Genomic DNA, 19,616 nt, shown 5'->3' with positions numbered 1-19,616 from the left:
AAAGCGGAAACGTTTGGTACTTGTAGCGACCCCTCAGTGTTGTAAATGTGGACAAGGATGACAACTCCAGACTTCTTTTGAGAGCTTTTAATGAACGTCCAGCTTTAACAATGAACCACAGAATCACGAACGGACTCAACAAAACCCAGGGGATATCACAATATTTTGGCAGGAACGAAAAAGATACCGAATTTTTTTTATATTTTTTGACGTTCCGGAACAGAATCGGAACAGAAAATAATTGTAACCGGTTTTTACCAGGGTTTTTTTTTTTTTCGTTCTTGAAAAAAAAAATCTGACCTCGTGTTTTACTTCCTGTCATTCACTTTAAGCGTGATGTGAGCGGAGAGAAGTTGCGGCAATCAGCAGCAGTAAAGAAAAAGGCAATCTCCCATTCACCATTTATTCATAACAAGGTAAACACTCCAGTATGTCAATCTTAAAAAAAATGTTTGATGAAGACATTAACTCATTTGCTGCATTCGTTTTTACAGCAGAGTTCCCCGTACTGCCAGCGCTTTGTTCTAATTTTGGACATTTTCTCATTGTATTTAGATGGGAAGACATTGTGAGAATCCCATGCGACAGCATTTTTCGTATGACCCGGCTACCAACAAATCCATTTGTAACATCGAGGGTTGTGGAGCTGAAATTAAGGGAAATCATGGCGGCAATTTACAGCGACACATTCAACGAAGGCATCCAGACATCTTCAAGAATTCGTCCACTGGGGTCGGCCTAAAGAGAACAGCTTCTACAGGCCAAAAGACTCTGGATGAAGAAGTTGTGAAGAAACCGAAAGTAGCCCGTGTTCCTATTAATCCTGAAGTTCTAGTAGATGCGTGCTTGGAGCTGGTAACTGTTAATGGCAGACCATTTTCTTTAATGGAAGACTCTGGCTTTAGAAAGATTATTGACCCATTGCAGCAAGCCATTGGAAATGGTTTCACAATTAATTCAGCCAATATTCGTGAAAAGGTGGCAAATCTTGCCCAAATTGAAAGGAAAAAGCTAATAGATGAACTCAATGGTAGGCTTCTCATGCTCAAAATTGACATTGCTACCTGCAGAGATCGCTCTGTTCTCGGCATAAACGTGCAATATGCTTGTGGCGAGTGCATTGTTTTAAGAACTCTGGCTGTTAGAGAATTAAATGAAAGACATACGGGCTCCTACATATCTTCAGTTGTACAGGAGGTACTGACCGAATATAAGGTCAGCTTGAAACAGATATACTCAATTACAGCGGACAACGGTGCCAACATGCAAAAAGCAGTGAGGACGTTGTCTGACACGCAAGCAAATGAGAGTATTGATGAAGATGATGAGAGCGATGTGGACGCAGAACCTTCTGATGAATATCAAGTAGATCCTTTGGTTGAAATTGACTCTGTGGTCCAGGGACGTGTGTTGCGAAGTGTGCGCTGTTCAGCACATACTTTACAATTGGCAGTGGAAGATGCACTGAAAGACAAACTGGCCTCTGACGTTATATCTGCAGCGAGGTGCGTTGCCAAAAAGTTGTGCACTGCAAATGTTCTGGCCATTCTCAAAAGAATGGGCCATAAGAGGCCTGTAATCGATTGTCCAATGAGATGGCATTCCACATATGACATGCTTGACAGACTTTGTGAGCTAAAAACATTTTGTGATTACATGTCACCAACAATCAATGAGCTGCATTTGAATGAATCAGAGTGGCTGGCCATTTCAGATATAGTCAATGTTTTGAAACCTGCAAAAATCACCACTCAGTGCATTCAGTCTGAACAGCTTACTGCAGGTGACTTTTATGGCTTGTGGCTGAAGTGCATGTTGGATACTCAAAAGATTGAAAGCCCTTTTGCCAAACGAGTGGTCCAATGCATGAAAGGGCGTCAGAATTCATTGTTCGAAAATGATGCATTCGTGGCTGCTTTATTTGTTGATCCAAGGTATAGGCTATTTCTGACAGAGAACCAAAGTGAAATGGCTAAAATACACCTGTGCCGGACTTGGGAAGTCATCCAAAACTTAACTGTAGAAGTCGGAGCTGAGCGCACGCCATCATCCTCGTCTGAAGATGATGATGAAATCGATCAGCTACTGATGGCCAAAGAAAGAGAAACCACTGTCGTACAAAGGGACAAAATTCCCATTGTCTCAGTGTTGGATGCTTATGCAAGAGAACCACGTTTAAAGCGTAATGAGAACATCCTGCGTTACTGGGCATCCATGGCTGCAACAAATCCAGACATGCAGAAACTTGCAATGAGTGTCATAGCACTCCCTGTCACCCAGGTCAGCTTGAAACACGCTGTTTCGTGTCTGAAGTTTATTTTTTCTCCGCTGAGGTCGTCATTGAATGACCGTATCCTGGAAGATATTCTTTTCATTCGTTTGAATAATCGGTTTGGATTGTAATGTAAAGTACAGTAGGCCTTTGAGGGATCACCAGGAAGCCTGTTAAACCTTTTCTTTCATTTTGTTTCATATTGCCAAATTACATAGGCTTCAAGAAAAATTGTGAAAATTGACTTTTTGTAACTGCACAGGTAGATTATTACAATGGACTGAATGGGACTTGACAAATTTGGACATTTATTTTCATAATGTCAGATTTAGCCTGAATTTTTGTTAAACTGACAAGATACAATTTATTTTTCTTGTTGTTGATGGTGCTGCAGCCTGTGCAATGTGAAATTGTTTGTTAATGTATCTAGCCATTTGTTAGGCTGTGTGTTCAATATAGCTGTAGATCTGTTAGTGTGTGCTATTTTCTCATATTGAGCTGTGGAAACGGCATATATTTTGTTTAGCAATAAATGACATGGTGGAAATTATTTGTGTCTTATTTCATGTAGTGTCTAAGTAGGAAGCATAAGCCTTCAACTACAGTGGTACAACTTGCATAAAGCAGAGGTGTAATGCTGTGGTACTGTTAATTGTAGGGTGGGGTAGAAGTGTGTACAAGAATTCAGTTTTGCCAATAGTACAATATAAAAAGTAAAACTTATCTTTAATGTTTTTAATAATAACAATTGTCTTAATATATAATTTTACTTTTTTTTTTTTAACTTTTATCAAAATCTTAAAGCCTGGTAGTCACTTTCAAAAAAGTTTTAGAAATAAAGATTTTTTTTATTTATTTTTTTAAACTTTTGCTTTTCACTCAAGTTTTCTTTGCCTTTAATTCTTATATTGTATTCTACTGTGGACACAGCACCAAGCTGGCAGAACCTTCTCCACACAAATTTCAGTAATATGTCAGTAACATCTGTCTTTCTTCATTAACTTTTGATTATTTTTATTCAAGAAGGCACTCGTCACTTGCTTTTTCTCCAACAATTCTTGGGTGGAATGTCAAACTGGAAACATTTAAATACAGTAGTTTCTGTTCGAACGAACCGATTGGCAAAAAAATTCTTGTTCAATGCCCTGGTATGAACACAAGCGTGATATAGTATGGATCCTACTACACATTGTTAATTACAGAAAAAACATGATTTAACCGTCCCTTTTAATTTAATTTTTAACTACATCAGGAAAAATATTTTTTCCAAAGAGCTTGAAATTTCCATATTTTGGGTAAAACACATTATGAGGATATAACATACCTGGAACAATGGTTTTTGAGCTATGCACCAAACACCCTCACCTGAGAAAAATACCACACAGAATGAGTCTCGATTCAACTGATTATGGTCAATCTACTAATTCTTTTCTATTAAGTTTCATACTGTATACAGATAGCTCATATTAATGGAAGCATTTATTTCTTGGTGTACAGTATGCACACCAAAATTGTACTTGGAAAAGTACTGCTATTAGTACAACACTTTTGAAGAGCAGTGCTTGAAAAAGACAGTGACACACTGAATCATATTTAAAAATAAAGAATCAAAGATACAGCTGGTTGTTTTCAACATACTTTCACATCAGTTAGAATACTGCAAATATACACAAAATGACATCTGGGAAATAAGTATTAAATTTTTATTGAAATTATTTCATCTGCTGGACGAAAATTAGAAATCCATTGCAGCTGTCAACGTGTCTGAGAGTTTGGTGGCAATTTTGTCTGCAAAAAAAAAGACGTCAATTTTATTTGCATGATTATTATCAACCTATATGAGATATACAGAAAACACATAACTTATAAAGCGTGTGACATACTGACGAACATTTTCACCATCACCAAAGTTGGATTCATGGTTTAATCAAAAAGGAATCCCTGCAGGAATAAAAACACATTTGGACTGAGAATAATTCAAACAAACCAGCTCTTTTCTGTTGCTTTTTCCTCTTCTTGCTGGCAGCCAGCAGCGCCTGGCCCTGCTGTAGAGGGTCTATGTTCATGATGTCCATTAAACCTGGAGCCTTGGATGCAGCATCACTTCCATTTGAGTCTGTCTTTGACTTTTGAGATTTTATCTCTACCGTCATTGGTCCAAACTGTTCAGAGTGAAAAAGAAAGTTAGATTAACCATACTTTAAAAGCACAAGATATTTCCCTTTAGATGTGAGAACTGCTATCAGTAACACCTCTGGGTCCTGCTCATCCTCCATAGACTCAGTTTCATCTTTAAATTTTGACTCTTCTAAAGATGGTTCATCTTGGGCACCATGCGTCAATCCGGCGGTTTCCATACAGAATCCCATTTGGATATCGGGACAAGACGATTCTGTAACACAAAGAACATGCCTCCTGTCAGCCTCTGCTTCCTCTGATTATTTAATTACGGAAGCCAGATAACATGACTGAACTAAGGTAATCTTAGGACAACCAAAAAAATTTTTTTCAATTAAATCTGGTGGTTTTTGTTCCGATTCTTCTTGTGATGATGTCCTGAGGTTTAATAATTTGTTATTTAAATTATTCATCCCCTATTGCACATGTGTTTATTGACAAAACATCCATTTTTTTCAGCTTGTTGCAAAAAATAAATCAAACAAAAAAATTTGTTTTTTATATGAAATCTTAAATTTACTTAAGAGCTCCATACCTCAACTCAAAGACATTGCTAACAAAAAAAGCCAGCTCCAGCATTCTCAAAACTATCTCCACAAGCTTCACTAGTTTTGGAATGCTGCTGTGGTTATTGGTCTGTGGATCAGTGGCATGAGAATGAAGTTGAAAAGAAGTTGAAGTAAGAAGTTTTTATTTGATAAATTCCTTTGTGCCAAAGAAATTCATCAAATAAAATAATCAAGTTCCAGACATTTGACTGTGTCAAGTATTTGGAACACTGCTTCTTACTACCACTGAAGCTAAATGAAAAGGTTGAGCTAGTGAAATCTTTTGTTTTTTACCTGCAAGAACCTCCTGATTGCCTTTTTCCAGCTCATCCCAGTCGAAAGCTTTCCCCATCTCCGTCACAATCTCAGCGCTTATGTGTGTCGGCAGACTGTGTGTCTCAGGGGGGTGCGTGAAGTAGCTGATTTTTCCTCTAAATAAAAGAACATGTTCTAATAAAAGTGGTTGACTGTTATTTGTCAAACCAGGAAAATTATATTTTTACTCACCCTGTCCAATCCAGCAACACACCCTTTGCTGCTTTGTCAGTGTCAGGCAGGCCACCTTTTCTTAGCTTGCCTTGACGCTTCGCAAGTAGTGACAAGAACTCCGCAGCTGTGTGAAAGTCTGAAACTTTGTAGTGATCCATGATCTGTAGATCAAGATAAATCATTATCTCATTAATTGGCTATTAGTTTTATTTTTTAAATCCACCGGTGGTTATAAAGGTGACATCACTTACCTGTGTTTTGTTGCAACGTCGAAGGATGGCTTCAACAGGTGGAAGCGGATCTACAAGCTGCTCGATTTTCACACAGTTACGAAGAATCATTGTAGCATCAGTTGTTGAAGTTGCCATGACAATACCAGGGCAATCCAGAAGCTTAATGTGTTTGTCCAAATGTACCTCCTGAAGGCACCTGAAATCCATCCGTCTCATCAGTATAACACAGATAAGAATTCACAACCGTGAAAGATTGACGTCAGTTGTACTTACTTGGTGACACCAGGAGTGGCTCCAACGCTACACGCACGAGCACGTTTCAAACTGTTGATCAAACTGCTCTTCCCAACATTAGGAAATCCTATCCAAAAAAAAAAAAAAGATTGACCAAATATTTAGTTTTGATAAAATCAAGTTCAACACAGAAAAAAACAAGTATCTTGATGTGGAGCTCACCTACAACACCTACAGTGATGGCTGTCTTTATGTCTAAGTTGCGGCAATAATTGCCGAGTAGCTTCATCAAGCAATCTGCACCAACGCAAGCACTGCTAGTGAGGAGCTCTGTGGTGGCTTGTGTCACTGGGACATTACTGCGCTTCTGTCAACGACAAGAGATGGAAGAAAATGTTAATTTATGTGAATTAGTTCTACAGTAACAATCAAATCTTGATTTGCATTTCATATGTACATATACATTATTTAACTACATACCAAGTTCTTGTTCTGTTGCTGGGTAGATGCTTTGAAAGCTACAGTAGGGAACTCATTACGAAGATACTTAATCCACTTTTCCACAATTTCCTTTGAGACCAAATCTGTTATGAAAGATAAACTATCTCAGTTAAGCTTAGAATATTTTACAAAATAAACACTTTGAAATGCAAACAGCTCCTAAAATTATGTATTTATATTTCAGTAACTTACCAATTTTATTAAGTACTAATACTATCTTCTTGCTTGTTCCGCTTTGAATGACTGCCTGCTCCACCTGAGGACATCTGCAGCCAAGAGGGTCGCGTGCATCCAAAACCTCCAAAATCACATCTGATGATTCAATTACCTACAAGAGAGTGTTTGTAAAACCACCTCACCCTGTTGTATAACATTTCTACCATACAGCATGATTCAAAACGCTGAATAGCTACAGCTATTGATGTATACTGTATATGTACTGTATATGGCTGGATGTCTTTGATGGAGAATGCACTGGTAACTGCTAGATTTAATTTAATCAAATGTTCAACAGCAGATGTCTTTCATCAGCTAATGAATAAAACCACTGAACTTTCAGAGTGATCATTTTGTGAATATGCCTCTAAAATTGTGACATTTAGCTATTTAGTATCAAAAGTGATGTGTGTGTGTGTTTGAATGTGGGTGTTTTGTGTGTGTGCGTGTGTAGGAGGTACAGACCTTTTTAAATTCTCTGTAATACGCTTTTCTCGAATTCTCATTTTCAAAATTAACATGCTTGTCTAAACTTTGCATCTCCATCTCCTGTGAACAGACAAGAAAAAAACCTCATTTAATTCATGGAACTTTGTATAATATGTAGTTTTTTACACTTTTAGTTAATATGTAATTGATGATTACCTTCTGTTCAAATTCTTTTTGTCGCTGTAGGATGTCGTTCTGAAAGTTTTGCAAATTCCTCCTCTTCATCAGCTGTAGTTCTCGAGAGACTTTCTGCTTCTCCTGGAGGAGCTGAAGCTAATTAGGACAGGGGCAAATTGAGCGACTGGTTAACCTTGAAAACTTATCAATGTAACCTCATATGTAAGTATATGTATTTGTTTTCCAATGTTCACCCTTTGCTTCCTGATTTCGTCTGGATTTCTGTGGGCTTTGGCATTCTGCAAAGGTGATTGCTCTGAATGCTTTGTCCTCCCTGAAGTATCACCCTTTCGTCCATCTGTAGTCTGCACACACAAAACATGCCCAATATTCTGCATTAAAATACATCAATTTATTATGTAGTCTACAAAAGCAACAATTCAGTTCATCAACAAATCTTTGATACTTTGCTCATGAGCCACTGCCGCCCACACTCGTCTTGAAGACGGATCGCCCAGCCAACGGTGGTTCGAGTCCCGCTCCCGCCACGACATCCATCGGAGTGTGAGCTGACGGTGGGAGGTGTCGGCTCACCTCCCAGTCACTGCCCAGGTGCCCTTGAGCAAGGCGCCGTCCCCCCTACAAGATGCTCATTGGGGCGCGATTTCCTCACGTGACTCGTCACTCCGCCTCCCTTGTACCTCTACATGTTTCTATACTGTATTACTAATTGCATGCCTACAGGCCCCTAGTTTGCTGTGCATGTTTCAGGGGCCTGTAACCTGTAACCACATGTTGTAATTAACACATATACAGTATGTATGAATTTCCCCACGAGGGATTAATAAAGTGTGGATTATTATTATTTTGAGAATCTTACAGTAAGTGAGTATTCTAGAGAGAGAAAAACCACCTGAATTCTGATGTGGCTGTTCACAGTCACCACAATATCAGGAATCAGATACAAGCCCAATTCCAGTCATCCAAATCACAAAATAACAAACCCAGACCTATGAAAGGAATGTTTGGCAATAAAAGCACAACAAGTCCATCATGACGATGTTAACCGATGTAATTAATGCTCATTTTAAATGCTTTACTCATCTCTGTAAAATATTGTATATTACAACCGTCCAACATAAGAATTAGCTGTCCAAACATTAGAATTGGTATAACAAGAAGTTAAAATGAAAGTGCGTATATTTGTATTCCACTAAAAACAATCATGGTTAGTCCAGATACCAGACTATCAATATTTTATTGATAGCAATGGCTGAACAACACTTAAACGGTTGTTAATTTGGGCTCAGTCCAGGCTGTCAAGCGAGGTTTGAATCGTAGCATCAGCACTAAGAGTTAGCTTCAGGTCACTTTAGATTACAGTAGATTACATAGACCTGATTGAGGAAGCAGATGGGGGGGGGGGTCATACATACATAAAACTGTACATACATACATATTAACATAGCTAATAGCTTCACGCATACCTTTGATTTTCCCAGGAAGCCGAGCCGTTTGGATCGTTTTTGCTCTGTAAGAGAGAATCCATTTCAAATCATCCAAAGTTAGTTACTGACTGTATTTATTTAGCCAACGCCAGTGAAATACGTACTAGCTTTCGACATGACTTCTCCCAGGTTGTGTCTGTAACTTCACGTGTGGAACGGAAGGTTGCGCATGCGCACAAAGAGCGCCGCAACACCTTTTTCTTCGGTGTTTACTAGCAGTTGGTGAAAAGCTAATAAGCGCCCCCTGCCGAATGGGAGTCTTTTTAATTTTACACACATTCTCCAAGGAGGGTATGCATGCGATTGGTTTAGTTTGCCTGATTTTAGTTTGTTTTTAAAAGAAATACGCAACATTTGCATGGAATTTTGACAATGGACGATAGCATTTCCCAAGGTGAATGCATTTAGATGATGATATGGACCGGTGTCTGATGTTTGAAATTGTTTTAAAAGATTTTTTACGATGTAAGGTAAGGAATTTTCATTATTCTGGCTTGTAACTTCAGCAATATTCAAAGCGCATTATCAACAATTGAGATAAATCTCCTCAAATCCTTCCAAATGTCATTGCCGGCCTGGGTGTTTGTGATCTCTGGGTGCTCTATGGTCATGTGCTGTTCCATGAAAACAACCAGGGTTGTTGTTGCATAATTTACTTTATTTATGGGTTGTTGTTTTTTTACATTTTCTTTTGCCAGATGGCTATATTTACCAAAGACACTGTACAAATCACAACTTTTCCTTTTAAAAGCAAGAAGATAGACATTTAAGCAGGAGCCACAGAGGAGACCTCTGTCTTTGATGCAGATACTTCAGATGGATCCTCCTCTTCTTTGCCAAAGAGTTTCATGATGCATATGCGGAACTGATGGAGGGGAAAAAAATTTGAAAATGTACATCGGATGTTGGCTATGGGTTCAAAGGGTCAGTTGTGCCTACCTGTCGGTTCATGAAGACATAAATAACTGGGTTGTAGATTGTGGCGCTCTTGGCAAAATATGCGGGCATGGCAGCAGCAAGAGGATGAAAGGCATAGCCAGGGTTAGCCGCAGCAAAGCAGGCAAATATGGTATAAGGTCCCCAACAGAGACAGTATGCCAGGATCATAACTACAACCATTCTGCAGACATCCTTCTCAGCTTTCTGGGTTGATTCTGATTCCTTCTGCTGCAGGGCAACCTGAGGTTGATAAATCAGTGAAGGGAGAGACTCTGCAAAAGCTCTGATCCACCTGATATAAATCTACAACTGAGAAAACTTACAGCACGGATCGCCCACCACACTGCAAAGTAGCAGAGGATGATGATGGACAGAGGGATAAAACAACATGTTATCATGAGAACAATCATGTAGGACTGAACCCCAGGGTCCTCACTTCCACTGAACACATCAGGTCCACAAGAAGTCTTCAGTCCATGAGGCCAGTACCTGATGCAAAGAGACGGTTAATTTATGTTTCAAACGACAGTTCTATTGTAAGACAATCATCAATATATACCTGCTCCATCCAAAGAGAGGGGGAGAACACCACACAGCCGCCCAGACCCAGGAGAACACTATTCCAGCTGTGGCCCATTTGTCATCAAACTTGATGTTTCCGAAAGGTTTGCACACCACTACCCATCTCTCCCAGGAGATGATGGACAAGGACCAGAGAGCGGTGATGCCTGCGCGAGGAAGCAGGAGACTGAATTTAATTCACAGCCGAGTTAAGAGAGCAATCAATCAAGGAGAATAAAAAATGCCTGCTCACCACAAACTGAGACAACATAGCCCTCAAAGACGCACATCGGGTGTCCCAGAATGAAGTAACCAAAAATCTGGTTGCATACACTTATGGTGCTGGCAAAGACTGTCTCACCAAGATCAGCAATGGCAAGGTTGACCAAGATCCAGTTTAGAGGGTGACGGAGTTTCTTGAACTTTGCTGTAGCCACCAGTACAATACCATTGGTGAAGATGGATAAGACAACCACAATGAACATCCACACTGTTGCAAGGTTATATGCCCACCGAGGAGCAATGTGGTAATTAGGACCCTCAAAGGGATCTGTGAATAAAAAACAAAACAATTTCACATTTTGATCGATATTAAAAGAGCACTTTCCCAATGCAGACAGCATAGGGTTATTTATATAATGTTAAATGTCTACCATTTAAAATTATACTGAAAGTGAGTAATCTGCCTTTTAATTAGACAAATGTCTATTAGCAGTTAGTTTTAAATACTGTGTATACTGTATTTTTTCAACTAGCCTTACTGTAAAAAGGATTGTCACACACATTTATAAAAAATTACCAAGGAGGTAATTTTTTTTGTGTCAATTTCCCTGACGGAACCTACTTTAAGGGATCAATAAAGTTACTACTACTAGAACTACTATTAAAAACATCAGGAAAAATTATAATAGAACTTTTCATGTCTGAAATAATTTTGACTCGTTTATTGGATGGAAATCCAATTTTAGTTTGCGACTGCAGACAGAAGTGTCAACTTCCCTGATCTATTAAAGTATGATATACTAAAATAAAATGTGGATAAAATCAATAAAACAAAAATCAGAAGTGGAATAAACACATTAACAAGTGAGACATCAATATCTGACAGAATACAGATGGATTTCCAAACTTATTATTATAATAGCCGTAAACTTCTGTAAATCACTAGAATAATATTATAAAATGAAAGTGTACCTCTGGTATGATTGCTGTTTGTGTACGTGAAAGCGGATCCCCTCGTCGTGGCTTCGTGGTACAGCCTGGCAGCAAAAACCTGTTTTCCCCATTGCTCTGCCATTCTGATCTCAGCAGGAGATCACCAGCCGTTGTTTGCAGCCACCTCACCTGACTTTAGCTTTTATACTCACACATTCAACTGTGATTAAAGCTGAGGCGTATTAGGATAAGACTCAAAATGCCTAAATGATCAGAGATCAGCTGTGAGAACCTGGTCTGACATGAAAATGATTGTAGCTCATTTGATTTCCCTGAATTCTGTGCTGCAAAATCGGATTAAAGTAAACACACACTCAAGTATAAGTGCACATCAAATTATTACATAGAACTAAAGGGCTATTTATATTTTTAGTTGTAATGATTTTGTCTAATTGCATGATTTATACCAGGAATTCCATTTCTGAATAATCTGGAGTCATTTTTTCTATCTTATTTTATTTTTTCACATACTACAATTTTGCAGGTGAAGTCAGTTTTACATCTTGAATGATGTTATGGTCTGGAAAAGCATGCATGTGAACCCTGTGTGGCATGGGGAAGACATAAGTCTTAAAGTAGATTGGACAAATGGTGACCTGCAGATCTGTAATAATAACAGTCACTGTTGTGCGGAAGTCAGAATCCTTTAATCCTTTCGAAAAAGAGTTCAAGTCAGAACATTGGATTTTTTTTCTTGATCCTATTTCACGTCATGTTCCATGTTCTGCATTTTGTTGCTTTGTACCTGCGACATATGCAATGACAATAACATTGAATCTAATCTAATCTAATCTAATCTAATTTAATCTAATCCTCATTGGGAATGGAGAAGATGGAGGTTGGACAGTGATTTCTGATGGGTGGCACAATTAAATACCACCATGAGAAACAGAAAGAATCTGTTTTGTAGGGTAGCGGTGTCAGAACCAGTGGAAAATTTGAATGTTTTGAAGCCTGCAGTTCACAGACGGATGATCTGCAGCTGCTGTAGCTGCACCAGAAACCCAAACCAGCCACAAACAGACTCTGACCCTGAGTAACCTCTGGGTGAAACCATGGTGAAACAGGTGGGCTTCAGTCTGAGGCATCTTCAAATTTACTGAACTAGACAATTTTTTGTTCATTTCTGTGAGTGTGTGCATCTTTGTGTTTACTCAAATTAAAATCCACACACACCACTTAAATTTCATAGCATGTTTTTTCTCCCCACCTTCTGTATGGCAATAGGACCATAGATCTTTACACCACCAGTGTGTAGCTGACATAAGGACTGACATGGATTTCAAGTATCCTAGAGAATATGGTATATTTGTTGCTAATCCAGAGAATTTTGATGTTCTGTCTAGTGCACAATAGAAATTATAATCTCATCTGTTTTGTTTGCGCCTGCAAAGCCAGGAAATTCCAAATTGTGGCTACAAGGCAATGAGTTTGATTTTGGTTGCAGCTTTATTGAATTAAATGGGATTGTCAGATCATTTTAGTTGTAACTATAACCACAGTAATGTGTCTGCATCCACTCTCAGGCACTAATGTATAACGGCTGTTGTTTTACCCTTCTTAGTGCTGAACACATTCCTTGAAATGCTGTTAAAGGTTGGACACGTCCAAAACACCAAAGTAGATTATATGGACAACTGAGGTTTTTCCACAAAACAGATTAACTCAGAGTAATTACTACTGACACACTCACTCAGTAACGCTTTAATCTCTTCAGAACAGCAGTTCATTTCAGTATCAGGCAAGGGTTAACAAAAGAGATGGTGAGATGGTGATTTATTTAATCCACTTATTCTGGCTCCATGTCTTAGACGCAGTGTGCTGACTTTACTACTTGATGCAGACTCCGTATGAAGCGACGGCTTCACATCAACAAGAGGATGCATCAGAAGGAAGACCATAAACCTTTATTTACATCCTTTTATTTGTAAGTAGTATGTACTTACTGATCAAAAACAACGCAAATTGATTTTACAAAACTGATCTGTTATGCTTCCTGACTCAGTGTGAGCCTGGAAAAGTATTTGGAGAAAGTCTGGAATTCCGCTAGTTCAGAACAATTCACGTTTGGAAAGAATTGCAGGTCTCCAATTTGCCCCCAACTACAAATGGGAATCTCCACGTGCAGCGAGACCAGATGCTGTTGGTTATGGCAGTTGCCGTAGAGACTGGTCTCCATGTGAAGGAAAGGTTACTGACGGTAAATGATCAAGCTGTTGTGGAGGGATCGTCGTCTACTTTTGTTTGCTGGCCTCCTAGTGTTAGATTTGCATGTGGATATTTTTAAAAAAAATAAATACTGCAGTTCTGAAAACTTTTTTCTTTTTTCTTGTTTGAAATAGCTGTTTTACCCGTAAACATATTTTACTCATAAACATATAAATGGATTAGAAATAGATTATAAATGGATTACAGATCCATTGTATTCAGATAAGATCTGACCCCCCTTTAGGTGTATAGATGATTCACATATGCTTCCTATCTTTGCCAACACAGAACCTGTATGCACAGAAGACAGCAATCCTATTCAGTTAAACCTCTTAGTGTATTGTGTTAATGTATTTGGAGAAAAAAAATGCTTTTCACCATTTTAAGTGTTATTTGTGATAAAGGACACATTTCATTTCTATCAACACAGATGTGTCTTATATAATTGTCTTTACTATCTCACAAAGAGACTGTAGCTGTGTTGCATGTTGTCGAGAGGACGGATGCTGATACTGAGGTGTTTTGGCTCATCATTTTTATAAACTTTTATTGTGCGAGCTTATTGATTTTTCTTCATGTGCTTGAATGTCAAAATGTCACTCCTGTAAATAAACCCATTCATCCGGCAACAGTTCATTCTTTTGCAGGATACAGTCTGACATTTTACTTGTGGGACGGTACTTTAGTTGCATATATGTAAAATGAAGAGCTCGTTGATGACACACAATCACTGACATCATATATTTATTTCTCCTTTTTTTACATTTTCTGTGCATATAACGTTTCATCTGTAAGAATAAATAATATTGCTCTTATCATTTGTCCATTCAGTTCCTATTTACACTAAGTCATCAAAATTAACATCGAACAACTTAAGAAGGTCCAACTTTGGAGACTTCGGTGACTGATTGACTTGACGATGACTCATCTTCATCATCTCCAGTCATCCCCAGCATCTTCTTTATACACGATCGGAACTGAGAGAGGAAAGCAACACAGTAGTGAACACATCCGTTGGGTTACAGTATTGTAGGTACAACTGCATTTGAGTGAGTGGAATTACTTATATTATACTTATATTATATGTGAAATATTCATTTTTTTAGCTATTTTATTTATTATACATTGATATATTTTTAATGAACTTTAAAATTAGAAGTATTAAAATACAGGTTCCCTGAGGATGGCTAAAAGTTGTGTAAGTTTGACCACTAGGGGGCTCTACTGGCCTTCTCAGCGATCAGCGCACAACTTCAGCGGAAATAATTTTCAGATATCATTTCAAAGATTTCAAAGAGTGAATGAATCAACCTGTTTATTGAGGAAGATGTAAATAACGGGGTTGTAGACTGTGGAGGCTTTGGACACGCAGGAGGGTATGGTAGCCAGTCTCAGGTCGAAAGTTTCCCCACGATGATTGACGACCCAAAGAGCAAAGGAGGCATAAGGTACATAGCACACTAGGAATCCCAGCACCATGACAACCACCATCCTGGTCACCTCTTTTTCTGCCTTCTGGGTGGACACGGACTCAGCTTGGGCCTTGGCAGCCTGTTGGAGGTAAGTTGATGTAGCTAAGCAACTGGCCTTGGATATATTATTAAAACCCAGCAGACTACTTTAATCATAATGCATACCGATTTCAGCATGAAAAGCAGCTGTGAGTAGCAGAAAACAATGGTGGAGAAAGGGACAGCAAAGCAGAAGCAGAAGAGGAACATCACATATGATTCGTTGTTAAACTTGTTGTTGGTTGTGTACCAGTCTGGTCCACAGGAGCACTGCAAGCCCTCCGGGATGTATCTATAGAGACAGATGCTAAATCAGTATTTGTATGGCGATTTTATGTTAAATTCTCTCTATTCAAATCCTACAAAACCTGTAATATGCATTAGAAGATCATACTATGAAAAAGGTTGGTCACTGAAGGACTCAAAAGTTAGAAGAATATCAGGAATTAACAACTATTAAAACAAATAGAACCATTGTGTGTTGGATGTTTACTGACCTACTCCACCCGACCAGAGGAGGAACTGCAGCAAACAGAGCAAAGACCCAGGTCAAAGCACAACAGGCAATAGCATGATTAGGCTTGAAGATGAAGTTCCCGAGCGGCTTGCAGACGACCAGCCATCTCTCAAACGCAATCACAGCCAGAGACCACAGACTTACCATACCTGCAAAAAGACAGAAAGGTATTAAAGATGTATACTACAGAGCTGGTAATCGGAGTATTTGTAGTAGAGGATAAAAAAATTATTTTAATGATCAAATTTTTATCCTACATACCAGACTTCAACTTTTTTTGCCATGGCAATGGAAAAATATTGTAGAATTTTGCACTATAGACAATTTATGCTGATCATTCAACTCCTTACCACCAACAGTTGCTGTAAATCCCTCAATCTTGCACCCCAGCGGACCGAGAACCATGTATCTGAAGGCAAAGCAGTAGAAGCAGGTGAAGGAGCCCACCGACGAGACCAGCAGGTTCGCAGCCGCTAAGTTCACCAGGATGTAGTTGAGATGAGACCGCAGCTTTTTGTATTGAATGGTGCATGCGATAGTGAGGATATTTATGCCTGTGCCGAACACAAAGAGGAAGAACATGAACGCTGACAGGGAATAAAAGAGCCCTGTGTTCCCTAAGTGGTCCTGGGGAACCAGGTACGGACTGAGGGATGTGATGTTGTTGGTTTCAAGAGGGATGGGGATCCAGAAGTCTTCTGGTAGCTCCGTCAAACGAACGCCCCGCATTTTGTATTGAATAAAAATTCAAGTACTTCACACAAAGATATGGAAGTGGTATTAATGCACAAAGACTACAAAAAATGGTTTCATCTAATCTTAATTAAGGACGCAATTCTCTCTCTTCTCTCTCTGTCTCTCTCTGATCGACTGCTAAAGCTGCATTTATAGGAACTTGGAATTTTACTAACGCTCAACTTAATTGGCTCAAGGGGAAGGATTTATAGTAAAGCTTTGGTTCACAAATCACACACCCACACACGCACACGCACACGCACACACACACACTCCTTAATACACAATATATACACAATATACATACTGAATACATATATTATTTATATTTATTATATTTATTGTTCATTTGTTATGAATTATCTATATGCATAACAAACAAACTGAACCAGTCACACAACCTCCTCGGCATAAGTGAAAGTATGTGTATGTTTATATATATATATATATTTTTATATATATATATATATATATATACACACACACACACACACACACACACACACACACACACACACACATATATATATATATATATACATACATATATATATGTGTGTGTGTGTGTGTGTGTGTGTGTGTGTGTGTGTGTATATATGTGTATATATATATGTATATATATATATATACAGTATATATAAATTATGAGCAAAATTGACTGAATGTACTAATGAATATCTTTTAAACAATAATTACTATATATTGATAATAGTAATCAATACTGTATATATAAATACTATATATTTATATACTGTCATTTAATATACTGACATTTAATGCTATCATAATCAGCCCCAGCAATCCAGTTCCTTTAATGAATTGATTAATAGCAATACATTATTGATAGATGTTAATATAAATTATAAATTAAATGACGAAAAAAGTGCTGGCTGTGCGTAAACCGTTATGAAACGAAATTTTTTAATATCGAGTTTTCCCGGAATTTTGCTATCAACTTCAGAGTAAGAGATTATAGTCATCATTAATTTATCAATTATTTCTCATTAGCAAAAGCTTTGTAACCAAACATTGTGTAAATCAGTGAATTTGTCATTTTCAAGAAAGTACAGACTCTGTCAAGATATTTGTATTTCTTATTTTTTAATTTGCAGCTTATACATGATTTCTTACTTAAACTTAAATTTGCATACACACATAGATTTATATTTATTTACACAATCATTCACAATCATAGCTGGCAGGAGCTGTCTGTGTTGATGGTTGGTCTAAGCAGGTCCAACCTTTGAGACTTCAGTCACTGACTGTGACGTTGAGGTTTCCTCCTCACCTCCGCCCATCCCCAGCATCGCCATCATACAGGAGCGGAACTACAAGGAAACAAACAGGTTGCTGAATCATCTACAATAATCACAAACAACATGAAGTAAAAAAATCTGTCCTTTAAAAAACTGAAAGAAAAATGTAATATCACTGACTTCAGTTGGTGCAGGCTTTGACTTTATCTGCAAACAGCATCTGTTTGTAGGATTGTCTTTTAAAAGCAAACTTGGATATTTCTTCATGTAGCAGCTGAATTTACTTCTTGCTCCATCTTGATCAAATTAACTGACACCTCTCCAGCTACCAGTTCACTCCCCATATTTTGGTCCGTGGTGGACTTGAACCCCAAGTCCTTGTGGACTGACCTACTCAATTTGTCCCTCACATTTCCCTGCAACAAATCAATATATACACCGGTTTTTGGATTAGTTCACATTTGACAACCTGTTTATTGAAGAGGACGTAGATAATTGGGTTGTAGACCGTTGAGGCCTTGGAGAAGCAGGAGGGTATGGTGGCCAGCCTCAGGTCGAATGCTTTACCACGGTTATTCACAACCCAAAGGGCAAAGGAGGTGTATGGCAACCAGCACACCAGGAAGCCGAACACCATGACAACCACCATCCTGGTCACCTCCCTTTCTGCCTTCTGGGTGGACACGGACTCTGCCTGGGCCTTTGCTGCCTGTTGACCAAGAGAGGTGAATTGATGTCGTCCTGAACTCATTATATCACATGGACAATGACAGTACAACGAGAAAGACTTCAGTAAAGCAAACAAACTACACAAAATTTTAATTGTTCAGGTTGTTCAGATATTTCGGAGTTTTTGTTTTTTTTGCCTCACCATTTTCAGCGTAATGAGCAGCTGAGTGTAGCAGAACACAATGGTGGCAAAGGGAACGGCAAAGCAAAAGCAGAAAAGGAATATCACGTAAGATTCGTTTTTGTATTTGTTGTTTGTGGTGTACCAGTCTGGACCACAGGAGCACTGCAGGCCTTCTGGGATATACCTGGAGATTTAAAAGCAAGAGTGAGTGGATATCTCATGGGGATTATATCCAGTTCAAAATTGGTGTCTGTTGCTCACCTGCTCCACCCAAAAAGTGGAGGTACTGAAGCAATCAGTGCAAATACCCAGGTCACTGCACAGCAAGCTATAGCATGGTCTGGCTTGAAAACAAAGTTACCGAGTGGCTTGCAGATGACCAACCATCTTTCAAAAGCTATCACAGCTAAAGACCACAGGCTTACCATCCCTGCAATGACAGAAACATTCAATCTACAACCGTGTTCAAATCATTATGTCAGTAAAAGAAAGAGACACTCAAAAAGAATCAAATTTCTCAAAATTGAAAAATTGTACCTCCAAGCGTAGCCGTGAAACCTTCAATCTTGCATGCTAGTGGTCCCATGATGAAATACCTGGATGAGAAGCAGTAGCATGCAGTGAAGGAGCCCACGCAGGATACAAGGAGATTGGCAACGGCCAAGTTCACCAGGATGTAGTTAAGGTGCGAACGGAGCTTCTTGTATTGAATGGTGCATGCGACGGTGAGACCGTTAATTCCAGTCCCAGTTATAAATAAAAAGAACATGAAACCTGCCATTGAGTAGAATACACCCAGGGTACCCAAATGGTCCTGAGGAACCAGGAAAGGACTGAGCAACGTGATGTTGTTGGTGTCTAGAGCGATCGGTATCCAGAAGTCCTCTGGCAGCTCCATTCCACGATTTGCCCTCATTGTTTGTTGATCAAACCTGTTACAGCAGGAGTGTTCTGAATGCTTGCTTTCCTATATCACATAAATGTTGTTAAAAAAATAAAAATGAATATTTGACATACAAACGTGACAGCGGTTTCG

At 38.7% G+C, this 19,616-nt stretch overlaps 5 protein-coding genes across 6 annotated transcripts; 1 reads left to right on the top strand and 4 right to left on the bottom strand.

Moving 5' to 3' along the window:
- The first annotated feature begins 300 nt into the window (after positions 1-300).
- On the top strand, positions 301-2,803 carry LOC137595754 (zinc finger BED domain-containing protein 4-like). Its single transcript, XM_068316020.1, has 2 exons — positions 301-416; positions 556-2,803. Exon 2 carries the CDS (start codon positions 556-558, stop codon positions 2,401-2,403), a length of 1,848 nt encoding a protein of 615 aa, XP_068172121.1. The 5' UTR covers positions 301-416; the 3' UTR covers positions 2,404-2,803.
- Positions 2,804-3,961: 1,158 nt separating this feature from the next.
- gnl3l (G protein nucleolar 3 like) lies at positions 3,962-8,961 on the bottom strand. Of its 2 annotated transcripts, XM_068315506.1 has the most exons (15): positions 8,890-8,961; positions 8,765-8,808; positions 7,532-7,642; positions 7,317-7,433; positions 7,137-7,220; positions 6,648-6,783; positions 6,435-6,538; positions 6,177-6,321; positions 5,994-6,081; positions 5,739-5,916; positions 5,506-5,648; positions 5,293-5,429; positions 4,525-4,664; positions 4,260-4,434; positions 3,962-4,060 (listed from the first exon to the last, which is right to left on the bottom strand). In XM_068315506.1, exons 1-15 carry the CDS (start codon positions 8,900-8,902, stop codon positions 4,008-4,010), a joined length of 1,668 nt encoding a protein of 555 aa, XP_068171607.1. In that variant the 5' UTR covers positions 8,903-8,961; the 3' UTR covers positions 3,962-4,007. The 2 variants fall into 2 exon arrangements, with proteins under 2 accessions (XP_068171607.1, XP_068171608.1); XM_068315507.1 differs by lacking the exons at positions 8,765-8,808; positions 8,890-8,961 and adding an exon at positions 7,744-8,303.
- Positions 8,962-9,436: 475 nt separating this feature from the next.
- On the bottom strand, positions 9,437-11,607 carry LOC137595792 (red-sensitive opsin). Its single transcript, XM_068316103.1, has 6 exons — positions 11,480-11,607; positions 10,539-10,835; positions 10,284-10,452; positions 10,048-10,213; positions 9,725-9,964; positions 9,437-9,650 (listed from the first exon to the last, which is right to left on the bottom strand). The coding sequence occupies exons 1-6, from the start codon at positions 11,580-11,582 to the stop codon at positions 9,552-9,554; spliced, it is 1,074 nt and encodes a 357-aa protein (XP_068172204.1). The 5' UTR covers positions 11,583-11,607; the 3' UTR covers positions 9,437-9,551.
- Positions 11,608-14,123: 2,516 nt separating this feature from the next.
- LOC137596035 (blue-sensitive opsin) lies at positions 14,124-16,578 on the bottom strand. Its single transcript, XM_068316455.1, has 5 exons — positions 16,087-16,578; positions 15,717-15,885; positions 15,346-15,511; positions 15,020-15,259; positions 14,124-14,685 (listed from the first exon to the last, which is right to left on the bottom strand). Exons 1-5 carry the CDS (start codon positions 16,463-16,465, stop codon positions 14,581-14,583), a joined length of 1,059 nt encoding a protein of 352 aa, XP_068172556.1. The 5' UTR covers positions 16,466-16,578; the 3' UTR covers positions 14,124-14,580.
- Positions 16,579-17,584: 1,006 nt separating this feature from the next.
- Positions 17,585-19,616, bottom strand: LOC137595946 (blue-sensitive opsin-like). Its single transcript, XM_068316325.1, has 6 exons — positions 19,598-19,616; positions 19,118-19,512; positions 18,842-19,010; positions 18,599-18,764; positions 18,197-18,436; positions 17,585-17,799 (listed from the first exon to the last, which is right to left on the bottom strand). Exons 2-6 carry the CDS (start codon positions 19,494-19,496, stop codon positions 17,698-17,700), a joined length of 1,056 nt encoding a protein of 351 aa, XP_068172426.1. The 5' UTR covers positions 19,497-19,512; positions 19,598-19,616; the 3' UTR covers positions 17,585-17,697.

The sequence above is a fragment of the Antennarius striatus genome, chromosome 5 (genome assembly GCF_040054535.1).
Source record: "Antennarius striatus isolate MH-2024 chromosome 5, ASM4005453v1, whole genome shotgun sequence".
Classification (NCBI taxonomy): Eukaryota; Metazoa; Chordata; class Actinopteri; order Lophiiformes; family Antennariidae; genus Antennarius; species Antennarius striatus.
The sequence above is the reverse complement of the archived record's forward strand: the minus strand, read 5'-3'. Positions and strand labels throughout refer to the sequence as shown.